The 22,521-nt window shown below is 45.8% G+C and overlaps 1 protein-coding gene and 1 pseudogene across 2 annotated transcripts in view; one reads left to right on the top strand and one right to left on the bottom strand.

Annotated features, from left to right (window-relative positions):
* The window catches only part of Pitpna (phosphatidylinositol transfer protein, alpha), a 40,726-nt gene that overhangs the window by 10,228 nt on the left and 7,977 nt on the right, over positions 1-22,521 (bottom strand). The window contains exons 3-7 of the mRNA NM_008850.2: positions 20,249-20,397; positions 15,097-15,188; positions 10,463-10,470; positions 9,398-9,472; positions 6,274-6,357 (exon numbers count right to left, since the gene is read on the bottom strand). Coding sequence (NP_032876.1) covers positions 6,274-6,357; positions 9,398-9,472; positions 10,463-10,470; positions 15,097-15,188; positions 20,249-20,397 — 408 coding nt within the window. The remainder of the gene's footprint in view (positions 1-6,273; positions 6,358-9,397; positions 9,473-10,462; positions 10,471-15,096; positions 15,189-20,248; positions 20,398-22,521) is intronic.
* Positions 18,346-18,943, top strand: Gm12338 (predicted gene 12338; annotated as a pseudogene). Its single transcript, NR_110477.1, has one exon. The product of NR_110477.1 is annotated as a predicted gene 12338 (transcript).

Below are 22,521 nucleotides of genomic sequence, written 5' to 3'. Positions count from 1 at the left end.
AGGGCTGGTGAGATGGCTCAGTGGGTTAGAGCACCCGACTGCTCTTCCGAAGGTCCAGAGTTCAAATCCCAGCAACCACATGGTGGCTCACAACCATCTATAACAAGATCTGACCCCCTCTTCTGGAGTGTCTGAAGACAGCTACAATGTACTTACATATAATAAATAAATAAATAAATCTTAAAAAAAAAAAAAAAAAAAAAAAAAAAAAAAAGACTGGACTGTAGATAAGGGCATTTTCTTAACTAGTAGGGGAGGGCTCCGTTCATTATTCCCTAGACTGGTGGTCCTGGGTTCTATAAGAAAGCAGGCTGAGCAAGCCAAGCAGCACCCTCCACAGCTTCTGCCTCCATGCCCCGTTCTGCTTCCTTTGATGAAGAGCTGTGATGTGGAAGCATAAACAGAATAAACCCCTTCCTCTGCCTTTTTTTTTTTTTTTTTTGGTTTTTCGAGACAGGGTTTCTCTGTATAGTCCTGGCTGTCCTGGAACTCACTCTGTAGACCAGGCTGGCCTCGAACTCAGAAATCCACCCGCCTCTGCCTCCCCAGTGCTGGGATTAAAGGCATGTGCCACCACACCCGGCTCCTCTGCTTTTGTCATGGTATTTCACCACAGCAAAAGAAACCCTGAGACAAGCTGGGTACCAGGCTAGTGTGTGTGTGGGGGGTGTTGTGGGGCCTGACCATGTGTTTGGAGACGGACTTGAAAAGTGGCTGAATGTTGAGTCTCAGTGGCTGTTCTGCAAGAGCTTGAGGATAAGAATGCTGAGGGCAAGGCAGAAATGGAGGCCTGGCTTGTAAGCTTCAGAGGGAAGTTTAAAGACTCTGTTGGGCCACTTGTTATTTTTAATTAAGATGCTATGGGAGGGTTAGCTGGGGCTTAAGAATCAGCTGTGATTAGCAAAAGACCAGAAGCATTGAAGTGAAACTGTGCCTTACTGGGATAATTGCCGTTGGGAGGCTGTGGTGAAGAATTAGTATTGATTAAGACGATATCAGTGGGCTGGAGAGATGGCTCAGCATTTAAGAGCACTGACTGCTCTTCCAGAGGTTCTGAGTTCAATTCCCAGCAACCACATGGTGGCTCACAACCATCTGTAATGGGATCTGATGCCCTCTTCTGGTGTCTCTGAAGACAGCTACAGTATACTCATATACATAAAATAAATAAATATATCTTTAAAAAAAAAAAAGGGGGACATCAGTAAGCTGAGCCTGGTGGTTCATGCCTTTAATCCCAGAACTTGGGAGGCAGAGGCAGGCAGATTTCTGAGTTCGAGGCCAGCCTGGTCTACAGAGTGAGTTCCAGGACAGCCAGAGATACACAGAGAAACCCTGTCTTGAAAAACAAACAAACAAAAGAATCACCCAGGTGGTACTGGTTTTGAAGGCATGAAGAGGAGAGCAGCTGAGGCATGGCACTGAGAGGCCAGGCCAGGCTGGCTATTGGTGAAGGTATCAGTGGCAGCTGTATGGCTTCATTCAGAAAGTTGAGGCTTAGCACAATGAAGAGAGCTTAAGAGAGGCTATGGTGAAAGTGTAGCCCAGTTGCAGCAGAGACCCCGGCAATTTGGAGATGCCAGTATCATGGGAAGACCACCAAGAACAGCAGCAGCAGTGGAGTCAACCAGAGCCTAAGAGTATAAGCTGTGTGTGTGCTGCAGAGCTGGAGAAATGGCTCAAGCCCTTTGGAGGAGCCAGATCACGAGTGGATCCCAGACATTGGACACTGTGTTACTAACACGATTGAGAGTTTGGTTTTGCTTTGATCTTATGGTGACTATACCCTGGTTCTTCCCTTTTCAAGTAAGAAAGTATTTAATTAATTTTAAGTTTTACAGAAGCCCACGGTTGGAAGATTTCAACTTAAAAAGAGATTTTGGATTTTTAAAGAAACTGAACTTTTAATGTATACTGTGGAACTTTTAAAGTTATTTACGTCTTTAATGTGAAGTCTTGGGGATGAATAAGAAAGGAAAGGGCCAGGCAGTGGTGTCACACACCTTTAACCTCAGCACTTGGGAGGGAGAGGCAGGCAGATTTCTGAGTTTGAGGCCAGCCTGGTCTACAGAGTGAGTTCCAGGACAGTCAGGGCTACACAGAGAAACCCTGTCTCGAAAAACCAAAAAAAAAAAAAAAAAAAAAAGAAAGGTTGTAGCTTAATGTTTTGTTGTAGCTTAAGTGTCTATCAAGATGACAAGGGGTCACTAGTGCTGGACAGTTTTGTGTTAGCTTGACACAAGACAGAATCATCTAAGAGGAAAGAAGCTTAATTTAAAAAATGCCGGGGACTGGTGAGATGGCTCAGTGGGTAAGAGCACTGACTGCTCTTCCGAAGGTCCAGAGTTCAAATCCCAGCAACCACATGGTGGCTCACAACCACCCGAAATGAGATCTGACTCCCTCTTCTGGAGCGTCTGAAGACAGCTACAGTGTACTTATGTATAATAATAAATTAAAAAAAAAAAAGAAGAAGAAAAAATGCCTCTAGAAGTTTGGGCTGTAGGCAAGCCTGCAGGGCATTTTTTTTAAATTAGTGATTGATGGGGGAGGGCCCAGCCATTTCCTTGCTGGGTTCTATTAGAAAGCAGGCTGAGCAAGCCAGTAAGCAGCATCCCTCCATGGCCTCTGCACCAGCTCCTGCCTCCAGGTTCCTGCCTGTGAGTCCCTTCCTGGCTTCCTTCAGTGATAGAATATGATGAGGACCTGTAAGTCAGATAAACCCTTTCCTCCTTGTGTGACCATTGCCATAGTGACCCTAAGACAAACGGTTTACACTTGCCTCAGGGGTGGGGTCTGTGTGATTTTCTCTGCCAGGCTTTGTTTGCAGTTTTGTCAGTGTCAAAGTGTCAGCAGACTTTGGACCCGCCTCAGCATTCTCAGTACTGGGATTAGCAGCATGAGCCACCATATCTTGTGATTTTTCTTTTTAAACATTTCAGTAGGAGCTGGAGAGATGGCTCAGTGGTTAAGAGCATTGACTGCTCTTCCAGAGGTCCTGAGTTCAATTCCCAGCAACCACATGGCTCACAATTATCTGTAATGGGATCTGATGCCCTCTTCTGGTGTGTCTGAGACATCGACAGTGTACTCATATACATAAAATAAATAAATCTTAAAAAAAAATTTCAGTAGCTGGGCACAATGGAGCATGTCTGTATTTCCAGCACCTGGGTGGTGAGGACCAGAAGTTGAAGGGCTGCCAATGACTACCTACATAAGAGAATTCAAGGCAAGCCTGGACTACATGAGATAATGTTTCAAATACATAAGCAAATAAGTAAATCTCTTCAGATGACTTTAATACACAGCCAGAGCTGAGAACAACTGGTCATCATTCTTAAAATTTCCTAATTTGGGGGCTGGAGAGATGGCTCAGTGGGTAAGAGCACTGACTGCTCTTCCAAAGGTCCCTAGTTCAATTCCCAGCAACCACATGGTGGCTCACAACCATCTGTAATGGGATCTGATGCCCTCTTCTGGTGTATCTGAAGACAACTATAGTGTACTCATATAAATACAATAAATCTTTAAAAAAAAAAAAAAAAAAAAAAAAAAAGGGTTTCCTAGCTTCAGCTCCTGGTTTAAATAGAATCAGTATGGAAGCTGAGATTCCTTTAAGAAGCCCACACACCTCCACTCAGGCATACATTACTTCCTCCCCAAGTACCTTTCTCTTAGTCCCTGTAGTTAAAATCTATATTAAACCCTCTTTTAATAAACTCTTAACTGCTTCATAAAATAAAAAATTAAAAAAAAAAAGTCTTGAGATGGAGCAGGTAAAGGCGCTTGCTGATGTCAAGCCTGGTGGTCTACGTTCTTCCTGGGGGTCCAGACAGGGAGGAGAGCACTGACTGCAGGACAGAGGCTGCCTGACTTCCCACACCTGCTGGGATGGTGTGTGGATGCCAGTATTCAATAACCATATACAAGAATTAAGCAATAAGTAAATGATTGACACATTTTAAAAGTAAAAATAATAGTTACTGAAAGTGTTCAATGTTAATAACCTCTGCCGGGTGTAGTGGTGCACGCCTTTAATCCCAGCACTTGGGAGGCAGAGGCAGGAGGATTTCTGAGTTCAAGGCCAGCCTGGTCTACAGAGTGAGTTCCAGGACAGCCAGGGCTATACAGAGAAACACTGTCTCCAAAAACCAAAACAAAACAGAAAAAAAAAAAAAAACACACACACACACACACAAAAAAAAAACCCTCTTAGGTATTACTTACTGGGCAAGCATCATCTGCCTGCCTGCCTACCTATATAGTTTAGATTTATTTTTGTTGTTTTGTTTTTTTCAAGACAGGGTTTCCCTGTATAGCTCTGGCTGTCCTGGAACTCACTCTGTAGAACAGGCTGGCCTCGAACTCAGAGATCTGCTTTCCTCTGCCTCCTGAGTGCTAGGACTAAAGGTGTGGGCCACCACACCACACCTGGCCTGCATTATTATTTTCTAATCTTCCTGCCACTCATACAACAGCTACTCAAAGACCCATAGTTCTTGATACTCTTCTGCTTGTGAAATATATTAAAAAATTCAGTTTGAGAAACAAACCTGGGTATACATTTATGATGTATTCACTTTGCTATGTATATTGTATTTCACTAAAAAGGGTTGTTTGTTTTTTGAAAGAGTTTTACTTTAAGCAAAAGCTGGCCTTGCTTCATACTTGTGGATAATGGAGTTCTAGGTGTGTGCCACCACACTGAGTGTGCATCTTTTTGGGAATGCACCAATAAAAATATCTCAGTCATAGCTGGAGAAATGGCTCAGTGGATAGAAGATTTGCCAAGCAAGCTGATAACCTGAGTCTAATTAATCCCTAGAGCCCACAGTGAAGGAAGAGGATCAACTCAAATGACTGTATCCTGACTTCACATGTGTGCATCATACAGATAAAATAATAAATAAAATTCAAAGCCAGTGGAATAGCTCAGCAGATAAAGGTCCTTGCCACACACGCCTGGGGACCTAAAGTTGAGTCTACAATGCGGGAAGGAAAGAAGGAACTCCATCCCGTTGTCATCTGATGGCCCCGGCATGGCTGCATATGCATGCAAGAGTGTATGCAAGTGTGTGCATGCATGAGTGTGGAGGTCAGGAGACAGCATGGGATCACTTCTCTCCTTCACATGTGGGTAGCAGGGATCAAACTCAGGTTGTTAGGCTGGTGGCACGTGCTTTAACCATTGAGCCATCTTGCTGGCCCAGGAAACTTGAAAAAAAATATAGAGAATATGAGTTTTACCTACATGCTTGTGCACCTAGGGCCTCTGCAAGAGCAGTAAGTGTACTTAACCCTTAGTCATCTCTTCAGCCCCACAGACCAGGGAACTCTTAACATTTACTTTAGAAATATGTCATGTCAGGAATCTTAGTGAGACATGGGTCTTAAAAAAATAAAAATGTTGGGGCAGGAGAAATGGCTCAGTAGTTAAGAGCACTGACTGTTCTTCCGAAGGTCCTGAGTTCAAATCCCAGCAACCACATGGTGGCTTACAACCTGTAATGAGATCTGATGCCCTCTACTGGGGTGGCTGAAGACAGCTACAGTGTACTTACATATAATAAATAATGGAGAAAAAAAAACATGGAAAATATAAATGTTAGCTGGAGCTGGGTAGTGGTAGCACATGCCTTTAATCCCAAGACTCAGAGGGAAGTGGCTCTGTATGAGCTTGGGGCCAGTCTGATATACAGAGTGAGTTCCAGTAAAACTCTGTCTCAAAAAACTAAAATGAATACATATATTCATATATATAAATGTTACCAGGTGTGGTGGTGCACAACTTTAATCTCAACACTTGGGGGGCAGAGGTAGGTTAATCTCTGTGAGTCAAGATAACACAGTGAGACCCTCTCTCAAAACAAAAAAAAAAAGCCGGGTGTGGTAGCGCACGCCTTTAAACCCAGCACTTGGGAGGCAGAGGCAGGTGGATTTCTGAGTTCGAGGCCAGCCTGGTCTACAAAGTGAGTTCCAGGACAGCCAGGACTATACAGAGAAACCCTGTCTCAAAAAACCAAAAAAAAAAAAAAAAAAAGAGAGAGAGAGAGGGGATGCTGGGCATGTAGGTCAAAGGCAGAGTTGGTCTCTAGCATTTAGGAGGCCCCAGGCTTAATTGCTAGTACCATAAAAACAGTAACAACAACAATAAGACAAGGGATGCACACCAGAAAGGACTTCCTTTTGAGCCAAGCTGGGTAAGGCTCCCAGTCTCTTTAACATTCACAAGTCACTTTTGTACCCCCACACCTTTTAAGGAGTTCCTACCTTGCTAAGTACTTGGCTTCGATCAGCGATGTCTATATATATAGCTTCCACATGTTTCCATGCCTCAGGCTCCAGTTTATGCACCTGCAAGAAAACGGGAGTCTACTTGTTATGCGTGTGCAGTTCTCCAGTAAAGGACACGCATCCTTTACCAGAAAGGGACATTGGTGGGACAGTCCTACTAGTAAAGAATTATACAATGGTTATACATCCACAATCTGAAACCTCTGTGTAAGCTGCCACAATACCACCCCGGGAAAATTCCACACCTCATCTCGTATGACGGTTACAATTTAACACAGGCAGGCTAAGAAAGCCATGTAAGATGCCTTCAAGCTGTGCATAGAAAGTACATAAAACACGAATTTCTGGTTTGTATTTAGATACAATACAAATACAAACTTCCTTAATATATTTTGTGATTTGCATACATTCCCATGCAAACATTCCCAATCTAATGTCTGAAACACTTCTGTCCCCAAGCATTTCAGATAAGAGCTACTTCACAGTTGGGTACAGTTATTCAAAGGCACTGGAGATGCAACAGCAATGGGATCTGTCCTCAGACAAAGTACACTTCAGCAGGCCCTCCCTGCCAAGCACCTGCCCCTGATGAGGATGAACTACCCTTGGACCCGCTGCCTTTCCACACATTCAGTGAACAAAAGGCTAGACAGAGTAAAGGCTCCGCTGGTTCGTCTCCCAAGCCTGACTCTGACTCCGGTAACAGATGATATGGTCGGTGTGCAGATTTTCCTTCAATGCCAACAGTAATATGGGTTCATATCTTGCTCTTTTTAGGTTTATTTCATTTTTATTCATATGTATGTGTGTGTCTGCAACGTGGGTCTGTGTGGAAGCCATCAGGGGCCACAAGAGGGTATTTGATCCCTTCACTGGAGACACAGGTGCTTGTAAGGCACCCACTGTGGGTACACGGAACTGAACTCAGGTCCTGTGGAAGAGCAGGAAGAGCTCTTAACCACTGAGATATCTCTCCTGCTCCATATCTTGTCTTTCCTTTCTTCTTCTCAGACAAGGTCTCATTGTGAGCCCTGAGAGGCCTGGAACTCATCATGTAGACGAGGCTACCCTCAAACTCAAGACTTCTGCCTGTCTCTACCTCCTGGGTCCTACCCACCATGCCCAGTCATACCTCTCTTTTTAAATTTCTTTTTCAATTTTTTGGACATATTCACCTCAACCTCTTTACCTTTCATATCCTACTTTGAGATTATTTCTTCTTTTTTCCTAATCCAGTTCAGTTTGGAATCCCCAACTAATCTTGGGGAGTAGGATCTGCCCTAGTGTATGGTCAACCTACCAGGGGTTACATCTTTAAAGAAAATGACTCTCTGTGATAGCTATTCTTGGTTGTCACCTTGACTACATCTCAAATTAACTAAAACCCGAATGGCTGGATACACGTGTGGGATATATATATTTATTTATTTATTTTAGGGTTTTTCGAGACAGGGTTTCTCTGTGTAGCCCTGGCTGTCCTGGAACTTACTCTGTAGACCAGGCTGGCCTCAAACTCAGAAATCCACCTGCCTCTGCCTCCCAAGTGCTGGGATTAAAGGCATGCACCACCACTGCCTGGCATGTATGGGATATTTCTTAGATCATTTGAAGTGGGAAGATCTACCTTGAATGTGGGCCATACCTTATAGTGGCAGCCTATATAATGGACTGAACGACCACTGGATTCTTGGACTTTGTATCGTAGACAGCCATTGCTGGACTAGCTGGATCACTGCCTGTAAGCCACACTAATAAAGCCCTTCCCCCTCCTCTCTAGATTCATTTTGAGTTCTGTTCCTCTAGAGAACCCTGATGAATATGCGCTCCCCCTTTCAGTAGCAGTCAAATGCCAATCGCTCCTCAGTTACTGGAGGGATGTTTTTGTTTGCTTTTCAAGACATGAGACCAGGCAACCTTCAAATTCAGAGATCTGACGGCTTCTGCTTCCTGTGTGCTGGAATTAAAGGCATGTACCATCATGTCTGGCTGGTGGTAGGAGCCTGTAGGATGGGGTTTTGTCTGGCTGGAGCCTTCAAGGTCTTGTGCATACTATCAAAACTGATGTGGGTTCTTATGTGCATATCCCCTGCTGGGTCTGGGAAACACTCATGTTACTGACCACTTTAGGCTTACAATCCTTCTGCAAAGATAGCTGAGCCTTAGGTGGGGGGTGTGATGTGACGTGACAGTCCTATTCAGAGCTGAGCACTTCAGTCTTATTCTCCATACAGAGACTAGCTGTGAGCATGTGTTAATGGCAGCTGTGAAAGGAGAAGCTTCTCTGAGGAGGGCCGAGAGATGCTGATGTGTGGGTAGAGCAGTAAGTTGGAGGAGTCATTTCATACCATGTCCATTTAGCAGAGTAATAGGACTAGGTTGTCCCAGGGCCTGGGAACTATGCAGTCATCAATCTAGCCCTTTAATATCCTGCTTTTCCACTGAGCAATGCATGATGGATTGTTTTCATCAGTTCCCTCTTAGTTTCGTTTGGAAACAGCGGCTCATTCTGTAGCCCTAGCCGTCCTGGAACTCATAATCTAGACCCCACTGACCTCAAACTCACAGAGCTCCACTCGCCTCTGTCTTCAGAGTGGTAGAACGAAAGGTGTGCGTCACCACACCCAGCTCCTGCAGCTTTTTAATGGCTGCACAGTATGCCACTGTTTGGCTGCACAATATATTGGTATTCCACTGACTGGGTCTATGTTGTTGGAACTTGTGCTGAATCTCCTTGTATACATTGTTTTACACGTGAAAGAACAGCCCTGAACATGCATAGGTATGGTTAAGGGAACATGAGCAAACTTTGAATTTGGAGAAGTACCACAATTACGTTGTTTTTAAGACATTGTTCCTGCGTATCCAAAACTACATTTTAGACTAATCCCTGCTCCAGAAGAAAGCCTAGCAAAGAATCTTAGAGATGACATTTTCCAAATCGATGACAGAAAACTATATTGTAGGACAGACTAGAGAAGCCTTTGTAGCCAGGAAGAAGAGAAGCACAGAGGACCCTGTGCAGGGAGGCAGAGGCTACAGGTAGAGCCACGAGAGATCTGCTAAGGGCCTGGAGCCCTGGGTCTTGTGAGGTGATACTTACATTCTCCTGGGTGCCAAGGTCTGGCTTGTGCCAGGTTTCAATTTTAATCAGAAAATCTTCTTTCATGTACTCATTCTGGAAGAGGGAAAACACAGCTCAGTAGCTGACGAGGTCAGACCTGGAGAATGGCCACCTCCCATGCCTGGGCCCATGCAGTCTGTGAGACTCCAGCTGGCCCGCCCTGCACGGCCACAGTGCTCAGTCTGCTTCATGCAGACACTCACCCTTAGTTTACAGAGGAAGAAAAGCAAAGGTCAAAAAATTCAGGTGACTTGGCCAACACCACAGAGCCATCTCATAGCTAGGCCAAACTCCACATTTGTCCGAGTTTAGAATTTAGTATTTAACCCATTTTTCCATACTATCGTATGCATAGGATGCAGGTGTCATCCCAGCCCACCAAGTCTCCTAGCTGAGGAAGGTGGTAAAGTCTTCGAGCTGGTCCCTTTCTCTGCAATGACTCTGTTGCTGAGGCTTTGAGCTAATTTCATCTCCCTCCCTTGGTGCTTTTGAAAAATTATAGCACCTGTTTAAAAACTTTAGTAAAAAGAGCTACATGAAGGAGAAAGGGAGCGCGCTGTGCCTCGGCAGGGCTAGGTCTGCAGCGGGGACAGCACTGGGGGACGATTCTGAGGAACAAGGGCTTGTGGGGTGAGGGGCTGCTTCCAGAAGAGCAAGCATGTTGCCAGTGGTCAGTGCTCACTGAGGTCAACAGATGCCCGAATGGGGGAGGGATGTCACATTCAGGCTTGCTGAACTGAAACGTCTGTATAGCCCTGGGCAGGCCTGGCCTGAGGAAGCAAAGGGGAAACTACCTCAATGCATTCTGCACCTCTGAGACCCAGAGTCAGCTCTTACCTGGCAGAGCCACTAGTCAGCACAGCTTAAAGCCAACAGTAAGATCCTCATTAGGACGGAAACACTTGCGCCTCAACACCCCAACAGTACCCCAGGGAACAAGAGAAGAGCCAGAGCGTCTCGTGCAGGTTCCCTTTTATTTCTCCTTCTCTGATAAGTAATCCGTAACTCCAATCCCCGCAGCCCAACCCCTGCCAAAATACTTACTGTAATAACTGCTCCAAGGCAAGGACATGGAAAAAAGAAAGGAAGGCGATTAGTGGAGATAAACAGACTAAGAAGGGCCAAGACTTCCCCACTCCCCCGTGGCTTCCTCTGTAGGACGGCCTCAGTGCACCAACTCCCCTTTCTCCAAGTTCATTCAAAGTCCTCAGGGACCAAGCCTAGGAGCTAGTTAAAATGGCGCCTGCATGGGCTTCTTAGGATTCTCTGATTGAACAAGGGAAGGATGGTCTCTTATCAGCTGAGGCTCTGAGGCCCAATCAATCTCCCTTGAGAGAACTACTGGGTGGGTGGGGAAGGGGCACCCCTCAGGGGCACAGAGCAGGGGACTCTGAGTCAGGCTGTCTTTCTAATGGAGACACTCTTCCTCAAACTGTAACCAAACCTAGCATGCCCTACGCTGCTGCCACTGTAATGGGATCCCTCGGAACGCACTGGTCAATTATTTATCAGAGAAAATGACTGCAGCTTTCATGTCACTGGGGAAGAGCCCAGCTCTCCTCCCGACAACAGCTCAGTTCATTCTATACCCCACCCCTGTGCCATCCCCATTTCTGGTAATGCATACTGCTGTGTTTGGAGTATACAGAGGACCAACAAACTCCATCACTCCAAAACCCAAATAAAACAACAATAAAAAAATATAAGTAACCTACTCCTGCAATGGCAATGGGAAGCTGATGACATAAGTGCATAAACAGGCCAAAAGGACTGCCAGTCATTTTTCCCCAAGCCCAGCCAAAGACACGGGAAGCAGCAGATTGGGACTGAACAGGCAACTCCCTTAGTAGCACTTTGAGAAAGTCATGTTGGCACAAGAGAAATTACTGGTAAAATATGCATTCAAAGATGCCAGTGTGGCAGAGATCTTGTCACGCTGTCATAGAGCCAGCAGCTTCAGGCTGGCCTGGTGTTATGACCCTGGCCAGTAAGTGTCTCCAGCCAGCCACCATATTTGGACCCCACATGCTATAAGACACTGTCCCCTAGTTTGGCCGCTATAGAACACAAGATCTGTTCCCTCCCCTGCACTGACGTTTGTACTGTCACTCTGTTATTCTAGTGTGCCTTCAGTCCCCATGGTGGGAGATTCTCAAGGAAACAAAAGTCCCGATCACTAAACAGGAGTATCTGGTTTGACCCACAATTTTGTATTTCACTGTATCTCAGAGTTTGATATTTGGAGTTTTTACATGTTAGTATATAAGCCTCTGAATTCTGAAAACACCGGGTCTCTGAACCCATGAGGGTGAGGACCCTGGTCTTGGCCTTTAGTGTTGTCTCTGGTGACTAACTTCCCAGAAATTTTCTCCAACCCTACATTCCCTTCCAAACATCTCTGTATCCATAGCAACCACACAGGGCTTTCCTAACAAGACTAACAATGTACTTTATCTTAGAGAGGGTTTTTTGAGATGGTCTTGCTGTGTACCCAAGGCTAGTCTTGAAGTTGTGACTCTCCTGCCTCAGCTTTCTAAATGCTAAGTTATAAGCAATCACCACCATACCCAATCTCTTTTTTTTTTTTTTTTAGATTTATTTATTTACTATATGTAAGTACACTGTAGCTGTCTTCAGACACTCCAGAAGAGGGCATCAGATCTTGTTACAGATGGTTGTGAGCCACCATGTGGTTGCTGGGATCTGAACTCCTGACCTTTGGAAGAGCAGTCGGGTGCTGTTACCCACTGAGCCATCTCACCAGCCCCGCCCAATCTCTTAATATGGTATTCTGAAACCCTGACTTAGTGGTACTGTCCCAGCTGAGGGCTAAGGATTGAGGGAGGAGACAAGGAACCAAATATTTCTCCTCTTCCTATTTTCATTTATCAGTCTGCCCTGTCAGCTTCAGGAGAGAAGAGAAATGAAGTAAGAGAACAGAAAAACTTCATGATGAACAGAGCTTATCAAATCTGCTTCACTGCTCCCAGAATAAAGTGGAGCCTTCCAAAGGCAGGGGTGGGAGAGCCCACACGCTTATCCACCTCTCCTCAACTTTAGACGGACTAGGGCCTGGCTAAAGTGCTGCCAGCACTGGTGACCCCCAGGGAAGGCCAGCAAGGAGCCTTCCATATCTGTTCTCTCTTACGTAAAAGGAGGTAAGGGACGAGCAGCCCAGGACCCAGCGTGGTCCTCTGCACCAGTGGGTTCCACTCGGAAACTGGCAGCTACTAAGAAGGTAGCCTTCCCTCCCACACCCACTGCCACCTCCTCTTCATGGAGGACTTAGAAATTATAGTTTTCTTTCTTTTGCCAGGAATCGATGTGAGCGCTAACATTCACTGTGTAGAAGGCTGCCATGCCAGCTGCAGCAATCCTCCCAAGAGTTACAGAGCAGACAGTGGCGTCCCTCACTTGGCACAAGTGGGGCACCCAGAACCCCATGCTAAGCTTGCCTCAACCTGACTAAGGTTCTTATAGCTCATGCTCAATAGGACTCTTAGGCATGGAGGAATGCCACCTTTGTCCCTATACTAGACACACCCTGCCACAGTCACTGTCTCTGTTCCTCCCTTATTTGCAGTGGTAGAGAGCAAACCCAGGGCCTTGGGCTAGGTAAGCTCTCTACCACTCAACTACGAGGGAGGAATGAGGACAGGAAGGGGTGTGGCTAAAGCAGAGTCTTTACACAGACCAAGCTTAAACTTAACAGAATCCCAGCTGTTTCCCAGGTCATAGGATTGCAGGAGTGTACCACCACACCTGGCTCTTGCACACTTCTTTTCAAAACAGGAAGACAGCTCAGCATGGTGCTGCAGGCCTGTTATTTAAGTACTTACAAGGTACAAAGCCAGGAGGATCAGGAGTTCAAAACCAGTCCCAAGCTATAAGGCCAGCCTGGGCTACAGACACACAGAGCAGGTAACAGCTTCCTGTCCACTGTATAAGTAGTAGTAAAATTTGCATTTTCAGTTATAGCAATAAACCTATCAATAGCCTAGGTCCCATCATTATGTATCTCCTGATACAAGGTCCTTGAAGTTGTTAGTGGAAGACTGGAGAGAGCAATGACTTCAGTCATTCCCAAAGTCCACAAGATAAGGACACACTTGGGTCACATAAGGATCACATGCCTATCAAATACAATCTAGGGAATGACTCGGTACAGTTGAGCAGAGGCAGGTGGGACCAGAGCCGGACTGACTGTGCCAACAAACGAAGGCTACCAAGAGGAAGGAACACCGACCTTGGAGGTGGGTTCAGTGGCCATCTAGGGCTTCCTCACATGTGAGTCAGTGCCAGCACCGATTTTTGTTTTTTTTGGTTTTTTTGGAAGACCAAAAATAAAAAAGGATTCCTGTGTATTACCAGTGCATCTCCTCTCACACACTGCATCTCTGAATTATAACACCTAACAGAATGAACACTGTTATACTCTATTGTTCAGACTTTTTTGTATTTTGTTTTGAAGTTGAATTTTTATTTTTATCTTTTAAAGACAGTTCTCCTTATGTAGCCCTGGCTAGGCTTGAACTCCCTATATAGACCAGGATAGCCTCAAACACACAAAGATCCACCTGCCTCCCTCTCACAAGTGCTAGGATCAAAGGCTTGGACGACCAAGCCCAGTGTGTCTCCCAAATATTTTTGATCTGAGTTTATAGAGTTTGTGGATGTGGAGCCCACAGATACAGTTGGCCAGCTATGCATTCACATGATGGTGAATTCACACTTATGCTGCTACTGTAAATATTAAGAAGCTTTAGGGGTGCTGGAGAGAGGGCTCAGTGGTTAGGGTCACTCACTGCAATTGCAGAGGAACAGAATTCAGTTCCCAGCATCCACAAAGCAGTTCATAGCCTTTTGTGACTCCAGTTCTGGGGATGCAATGCCTTCTTTTAGCCTCTGTAGGCATCAGAAGCACACATGGTACAAATACATACATGGAGGCAAAGTCATGTATACATTTTTTAAAAATCTGTAATAGTTTTTTAAAAATAATAATTCCAGTCAGCAAGGAAAAAGAGTGGGTAAATTTTCTTTGCCACCAAGCCTGATGGCTTAAGTTTGTCCCCTGGATCTGCATAGTGGAAGGAAGGAATGGACTTACAAAAATCGTCCATTAACTTCCATGTACACACCATCACATGTGTGTGTGAGAGAGAGAGAGAGAGAGAGAGAGAGAGAGAGAGAGAGAGAGGGAGAGAGAGAGAGAGAGAGGGAGGGAGAGAGAGAGAAAGAGAGAGAGATGTAACTGTAACTTTAAAAGAATTAGAGAGAAGTCAATGTAATTTGACAACATCCCAAACAAGGCTGGAAACTCCTGCAGTGTTAGCAGTGAGTATCCAGAGACAGAAGACTCATGAGTAATTACTTTCTCCTCTTTTTAATCTATTTTTAAAAATACTTGCAGTAAGCATTACTTTTGTAATCATTAAAAATAATTAAAATTGTCAAAATAACCCCCAATCAGAGAAGCTGTTCTGTGCTGCCCCTCTGGCTCTGACTGTCAGGGAGGCTAAGCTGTATGGATAACCCTGACATGCACCATGCTTGAAGGAGCCCCCTCCTCCCTCCTCCGGCTTACTCTGAAAAGTTACAGTGGGCACAAAGCCCTGACTCCCCTCCTTCCGACCTCACTGCCCACTTGTGCCCACCTTGGGCAGCCCTGCACTCACCGGTTCTGCAGTAAGGGTAGGCATTCCAGGCTTTCTCGTGTATATTCAGGGCGCCTTCTGGGGCCAGCATTCGAACAAAGGTGGGTACTTTGCTGTAGTGAAAGAAGCTGATGAGTGAACAAGGGAGCAGGAGAAAGGAGCGAAAAGCCGCAGGGTGGTCTCCAGCCCACAGCTCCTGCTCTCTGGGCCAAAAGCTGACGAGATAGGCAGGCGACTGCCAGAACCCGACACCTCAGCTCGACTGCTTCACACAGCATCAAAACCAGTGCCCACCACCACCACCACTGTGAGCAAGACAGCTTCTGAGACCCTGGGCTGCCTGCTGCCACTCCACATTCTCATGACAGTCTGCCAGAGCCCAGTGGGCACAGGGCACGCAGCACAGCCGATGCTCATTGCACTTACCATTGTAGTCTACAGCCAGTGCAATCAGCTGATTGACTCAGAAGGTGGGTTCCGAGGGCCAGGCAGATGGCTCAGTCAGTAAAGGAGCTCTCTCAGTTTGGAGCCCCAGCACCCACATAAAAAGCTGGGTGTAGCCCAGTTTTTGGAGTGCCCAGCCAGACTAACCACTTAGTTCACTCAGAGACCCTGGCTCAAAAATAAGTTGGGGCTTATTTTTGTACTTGGGAGGCAGAGGCAGGTGGATCTGTGAGTTTGAGGCCAACCTGGTCTACACAGTGAGTTTCAGGCCAGCCAGGGCTACATCTTTTTTCTCTTCTCTGCCACAGAGTCTCATGTATCCCCATACTAGCCTTAAGCTTCTGATCCTTCTGCCTCTACGTCCCAATGTTAGGATTACAGGCATATACCACCACACTCGGTTATGTGGTGCCAGGGGTCAAAACCAGGGCCTTGGACGTGCCAGGCAAGCATTCTACTGACTAAGTCACATATAAAGCCCTTCTTTAAATACAAACAAAGTCTCATTCCGTAGCCCAAGCAGACAGATTGGTCTTTGTCAACATGACACAAACCTAGATATATCTAGGAAAGAGGACTCTTAATTAACCAAATACCTCCATAAAACCAGCCTGTAGGGCATTTTTCTTGATTGATGGTTGAAGTGTGAGAGCCCAGCTCAAAGTGGGTGGTGCCATCCCAGGTGGCCAGGTGGTCTTGAATGGTCTAAGAAAGCAGCCATGGGAGGCAAGCCAGTAAACCTCCTCCTTCCATGGCCTCTGCTTCAGTTGCTTCCTCCAGGAACTTGCCTTGAGCTCCTGCCTTGACTTCTCTTGACTGGTGACAGATTATAATCTATGAAATGAAATAAACCCTTCCCTTTCCTTTCAAAATTGCTTTTGGTCGTAGTGTTTATTACAGAAAAACAAAACAAACCCCACCCTACCTAGGACCGAGGCTACCCTTGAACTCATGATGTAGCCAAGGCTGGCCTCAAACTTAGATGTTCTTATCTTATCCTTCAAAGTTCTGGGATTACAGGTGTACAATCACACCTGGATAACAGTTTCTTCTTCTCATTTTTTCCATTGACTTTAAAGATGTATTTATTATTTTTATGTGTATGAGTATTTTGCCTACATGTACTTCTTGCTCCATGTGTGCCTGCCCAGACCATAAGAGGGCTTCTGATCCCCTAGAACTAGAGTTACACATGGTTGTGCGCCACCATGTGGGTGCTAGGAACTGAACCCAAGTCCTCTGCAAGAGCAGCAAGTGTTCTCAGTCACTGAACCATCTCTTCAGCTCTTTTATTCAGTCTCCATTTCACGTTACAGAACAATATGGATAGTATGTTGTTTGTGTAAGTACATAAACCCTTCTTTCTTAATCAATGTGCCTGTGTGTGTGTGTGTGTGTGTGTGTGTGTGTGTTACTGAGATCAGAGTCTCATACATGCTAGTCTGGTGCATACCTGAGCATTGAGCTACATCAGCAGCTCCATCTTTCTTAGCTTTTAGATAGTAGTTTATATAATCTTCAATAGGCTAGACCTTTAGTGCCTCAGGTCTAAAGGAAAGAATTGACCCTGAGCCCCCAGAGCTGGCCTGAGAGTCTTCACACACTGATACACACTCATCCAGGAGATGCTTCTGCATGCCAGGAAGCCAGGAACCAAAGGGTCCAGAGACAGACAACCAATAACAGTTCTGAAGGAAGATGTTCTAATAGGGTGACCACACGGCTCTCAGAGAACAGCAAAAACACAACTGGGGAGGCTCATGACCTGAGGCAAGCTCCTCGGGGCAGTCAGAACCACACGAGCACATGGGAAGCAGGATACCATGACCCAGGCTGGCAGTGGGGCAGAAAAGGCTGGGAGGGAGAGGAGTTAGTGCAGGGTAAGGCTGGGAGGGACAGGGGTTAGTGCAAGGTACCAGACAGAGTGGAAGAGAACACAGGGATGGAGTCACAAAAGAGCTGTAAATTAAGTGAGGCAATCACACTTCCTCCCAAGGACAAAGGGAAGCTTCACAGAGTACAGCTTTCAAGACAACTGCACAAAGCCCAAAACAAAATGCTTGTCATACAGAGAAATGGAAGGCAAGAGAAGCGTCGGAGGCTCCTGCAGCAATCCATAGCAGGGAATGAAAACACTGTGGACTGTGGGAGGCGTCAGACCCTCCTTCCCAGAAAGGCCTCTGTTCTCACGAGGGTGGCTACTGAGGACCACCGGGGCCACCGCATCCCCTTTAAATGATGTGTTCTGGAGTTAACAGTGGTAGCAACTCAGTGTCTCACTTTCTTGCGTGGAGGCAGGGAGGGCTGCACACTCCTCAGGCACAGACTCTCTCTCTGCCACTCACCCGGTGGTTCTCTGAGTTCATGAGCAGATGAGCTGCTCTCTGCCCCAGCCTGGCCAGGCCTGCAACCCCATGCGCTCAGTATCCTTCCACTAGAGTGGCAACTACAGGAAACCCAGGATCCCAGAATACAAACAGGACTCTGCCTCACTTCCATTCAGTGACTAGGAATTAAAGTGCAGATTCTTTTCTTTTTTCTTTTTGGTTTTCTCTCCTGGACCAGGGTTTTACCTCAAACTCAGAGGTCTCCCTGCCTCTTCTCCGCCCACCAAGTACTTTCTTTTTAAAAAAATTTTATTTGACTTTTAGTTATGTGTATGCATACATGTCTGTACACATAGGTGCAGGTGCCTAGGGTAGCCAGAAGACACTGACTTGTTTGGAGCTGGAGTTATAGGCAGCTGCGAGTGACCTCTTGTGGGTGCTGGGCACCAAGCTCTGGTATTCTACAAGGCAGCATGTAAGCTTTCTCTGCAGCCCACCGACTTCCGTTCAGGCTGGTACAAGCTTACTGCTGGTTTGAAGGTCTTGCGGGCCAGCTCACAGTTAGCTGTGAAATTATTTGGATTTTGGAATCAGCAAATGTGTCTGGTTTAATCCTAAGTTCTAGTACACAAATGATTTCCAAAGTTATTTGAAAATACTGGACAAAAAAATTCTTTTACTAGCAGAGCAAGGTCGTGTAGAAAGGGGAGTTAGGTGGTACGGCCATTTCTTCCGCCTTCCGTGTCTGCGGCCCTCGCAGAACTTCCAGCAGCGACATGTTGGGCCAGAGTATCCGGAGGTTCACGACCTCCGTGGTCCGTCGCAGCCACTATGAGGAGGGTCCGGGGAAGAATTTGCCATTTTCAGTGGAAAACAAGTGGCGGTTGCTGGCTATGATGACCGTGTACTTTGGATCTGGGTTTGCCGCACCTTTCTTTATAGTAAGACACCAGCTACTTAAAAAATAAGGATATTTAATTCATCCCTTTAACAGAATGAAGAAAGTTTAAGAGATGATCTGAAAATTGGATTAAACTCTTGAACTCTTATACTAGAAAAAATTGTAAATAAACTAATGACATAAAAAAAAAAAAAAAATTCTTTTACTAATGTTAAAAAGGGGGTTGGCTAGAGAGGTGGCTCAGAAGTTAAGAGTAATTGCTGCTTTTCTAGAAGACCCAAGTTCAGTTCCCTCCAAAAGCACACACATGCACATGCATGCACACAAAATTGCTATAACTTTTAAAAAATATTGATACACACACACACACCTTTTATCAAACGAGAGTTACTAAAGATTTCTCTGGCATCTGATTCTACAAAATTTGAATGTAAATACTACTTGACCTAACAACTACACTTTCTACTACATTTACCACACGTATAGATGTAAGTGCATCAAAAGACGTGTTCTGCATCTGGAAATTACTGGCAAATGTATCTCAAGAAAGGGCTGCTCAAACAGCTTACAGTATGTGCACAACATACTATGAACACATATGTTCTTTTCCCTTTTCCTTTTGTTGTTTTGTTGGTTGGTTTTTGAGACAGGGTTTTTCTATGTGGCCCTGCCTGTCCTAAAACTCTAGACCAGGCCAACCTTCAACTCACAGAGATGCACCTGCCTCTGCCTCCCGGGTGCTGGGATCAAAAGCAGAGCATGGTATATTCTTAATTACCTTATTTGCTCACTGGGAAGTTTTTTGTTTGTTTTGTTGGTAGTTGTGGGTTTTTGTTTGCTTGCTTGCTTGCTTGCTTTTGAGACATTTTGTAGCTTAGACTGACCTGGAAGTGGTTATATAATCTGAACTGGCCTCAAACTTACTATCCTCCTGCCTCAACTTCCTAAGTGCTGAGATTTTGGGCAATCATCACCATACCCGGTCCTCATACATGCTTTGAAAGAATAAGGCAGGAAGGCTGCGGAGGGAACTAAGGGTCTGACAGTAAACCTAGCCTAAGTGAGGCTCTGAGTTAAATCCTCAGCAAACAACCACGCAGGAAGTGCTGTTTAAGGCAGTTATGAATGAGATCTAACTACAGAGGAAGACCAGTATGTATAGTATGTATGGTCAACACAAGAATAAAGGAAATGGGTGTGTGCTTAGACTCACATGCCACACACTCCTATTCTCAGAACAATGGAAGGGCCCCAACATGCTAAAATAGCTCAAACAGCAAATAGCTTCTAAGGACCGGGAGCACGAAAGGGTAACTGGGGCTACTTTATTTTTTAACAACAACACCAACGAAATCTTTGAATAAACAAAAAAGTACCACCCACACCCAACTGACTGGTGGAGCGACACAAGCTGCCAGCCTATAACCTGAAGACACTCCCAGTTAGCCAGTGCCACCACTTGCAAAGCAGGCCATGTTGCTGCTGGTGGCCAGTCACGTACCTCTGTAAGTGGTAGATCTTGTGTGTGTACTGGCCTTTCTCGCCATCGTCCTTCTCGTAGGGCTCATTCACCAGGACCTCCACACCTTCCCCACCACCAGTTTCATTTTTACTGGCTTCAGCCACAGAATACAGCTGCCCCACTTGATACTACAAGACCAAAGAGACAAGCATTATTCACAACAGTTGCACATGGCCCAGCTGCACTGCAGTCCACGATCTCCTGGACGTACAGTAGTCCTTGTCAAAATCTTCCCAGAGCAGTAAAGAACTCTGCTCTGTGGCATCTTGTACTTATTTTTATTTACTTTCTTTCTTTTACATTTTTTCCCAGTGCTAAGGATTGAACCCAGGGCCATAGGCATGCCAGGCTGCTAGGTAAATGTTCAACCACTGAGCTATATCCTCAGCCCCACCTTTTCCCCCTGCATTAAACTCCCAATAGCTGGGATTATAGGATCTTTTTAATCATCAGAAATATTCAATCTTATCCTCCCATTTTTATAAAGCCATGAGTTTCAAAAGAGCAGAGACTATACTTAATCTCACAGTATCATCCAGAAAAGATTGCATAGTCCAGGGTCTCCTCTGACCTGGACCCAGCTTTAGTATCAGACCCCTAAACAGGATCTCAGTTACTAACCATCTATCTCAAAGACCCTAAAGCTAAGCATGGCATCTCACACCTGGAACGGCAGCACTCAGAATGCTGGGGTAGGAGGATTGCTGTGAGCATGACGCAGCTTAAGCTACAGTGAGTTCTAGGCTATCTTTGACTACAGTGTGAGAGCCTGTGTTAAAAAAAAACCAAAACAAGCCAGGCAGTAGTGGTGCAGACCTTTAATCTCAGCACTTGGGAGACAGAGGCAGGCGGATTTCTGAGTTCGAGGCCATCCTGGTCTACAGAGTGAGTTGCAGGATAGCCAGAGCTATACAGAGAAACCCTGTGTATATGGTGGGGACGGGAATGGCAAACAAAAAACAAAACCCACAAGCAACAACAACAAAAAATAAACACATAAATGACCTGAAACCAAGACTTCAATTTCCTGTCAAAGAAAGCTCTCCAGTGCTATGTATCCCACAACCTCAGGCAAAAACTTAGCTCAGTCCACTTGCTTTCTCTCCTGTGTGGCTTTTCCTCACCCTGCAGGGACCTCAGAACCTCTCAAACAAGACCTCTTCAGAACTTCCCCATTCCCAGAGGGCTGAAGCCAGGCTCCTGCTCCCTGCCTTACAGATCCCTTCCTCAGGCTGTGCTGGCTGCGTGCCCCTCTGCCTTGGCAGTTGCTAGATGCAAAAGTCTGGTTTTCCTTTATTTGGGTCACATGTCACCCTATCAAGTCACTGGCCTCCTCTGACCCTCTCAGGACAGCTTGGTGTAGAACCGATGACTTAAAGACAGTGTCCAGGCCTAGCTCTGATCCCACCCCCATTTCCAAGAGAAATGAACTGGGAAAGAAACGCATGCCAAAGGCTCTGAGTGTGGTGGCCTGTAATCTCAGCACTCAGGAGGCAGAGCAGATGGATCTCTGGGAGTTCAAGGCCAGTCTGGTCAACATAACAAATTCTAGGACAGTCAGGGTTCATGTTTCAAAAACCACACAGAAGGCAAGAAAATGAACAGTGCAGAGAAAAACGAACAGTGGCAGAGCAGGAAATTACATCTATTCCAAAATGCATCTTCCCCATAGTAGCCAGGGCCAAGAAGGCCGAGGATAAACTAGACGAGAACTCGATTACCCAACCAGCTGAGGTGGACATAAAGCTTCCCTTGCCTTCTACATCCTCCCTGAAACTCCTGACACCCCAGGGGTGAGACGAGGGGTGTTCTCTCTCTCAGATCTAAAATCAAGTAGCTCTGGCATCAGCTCCAAGGCACAGCGCTGTCAGCTCTAAGAACAGGATGCAGAGCTCTGGGTCTGCTGTCACACCTGGACGCCTTCTCCACCTCAGCCCCTAAGCACTGCAAGAAAACTTCTGGGAGACATCTACAGGGTAGAGCAGTGGACTAGTACAGCTCACCAAGTTTCCAAAGCAAAAGCCCAGCACAGAATGCCAAGGAAAGGTAAGTGATCAAGGCTCAGTTAATCCTGTCAAAGAGAAACATTTGAGAGGCTAAGACAAGTTACCTCGATCTTGCTAATCCCGAGCAATACCCTTGCCGCTTTGGTGCCTCACGGGTGGCCACACTGCCCCTTGTGCCCTTCCAGTTCAACACCTGCTAAGGCACACTTGAAACCCATATCAAATGGGTCAGGGTTTGGCTGAGCC

Source organism: Mus musculus, chromosome 11 (genome assembly GCF_000001635.26).
Source record: "Mus musculus strain C57BL/6J chromosome 11, GRCm38.p6 C57BL/6J".
NCBI classification, from domain to species: domain Eukaryota; kingdom Metazoa; phylum Chordata; class Mammalia; order Rodentia; family Muridae; genus Mus; species Mus musculus.
This window is presented reverse-complemented; position numbering and strand designations above follow the sequence as displayed.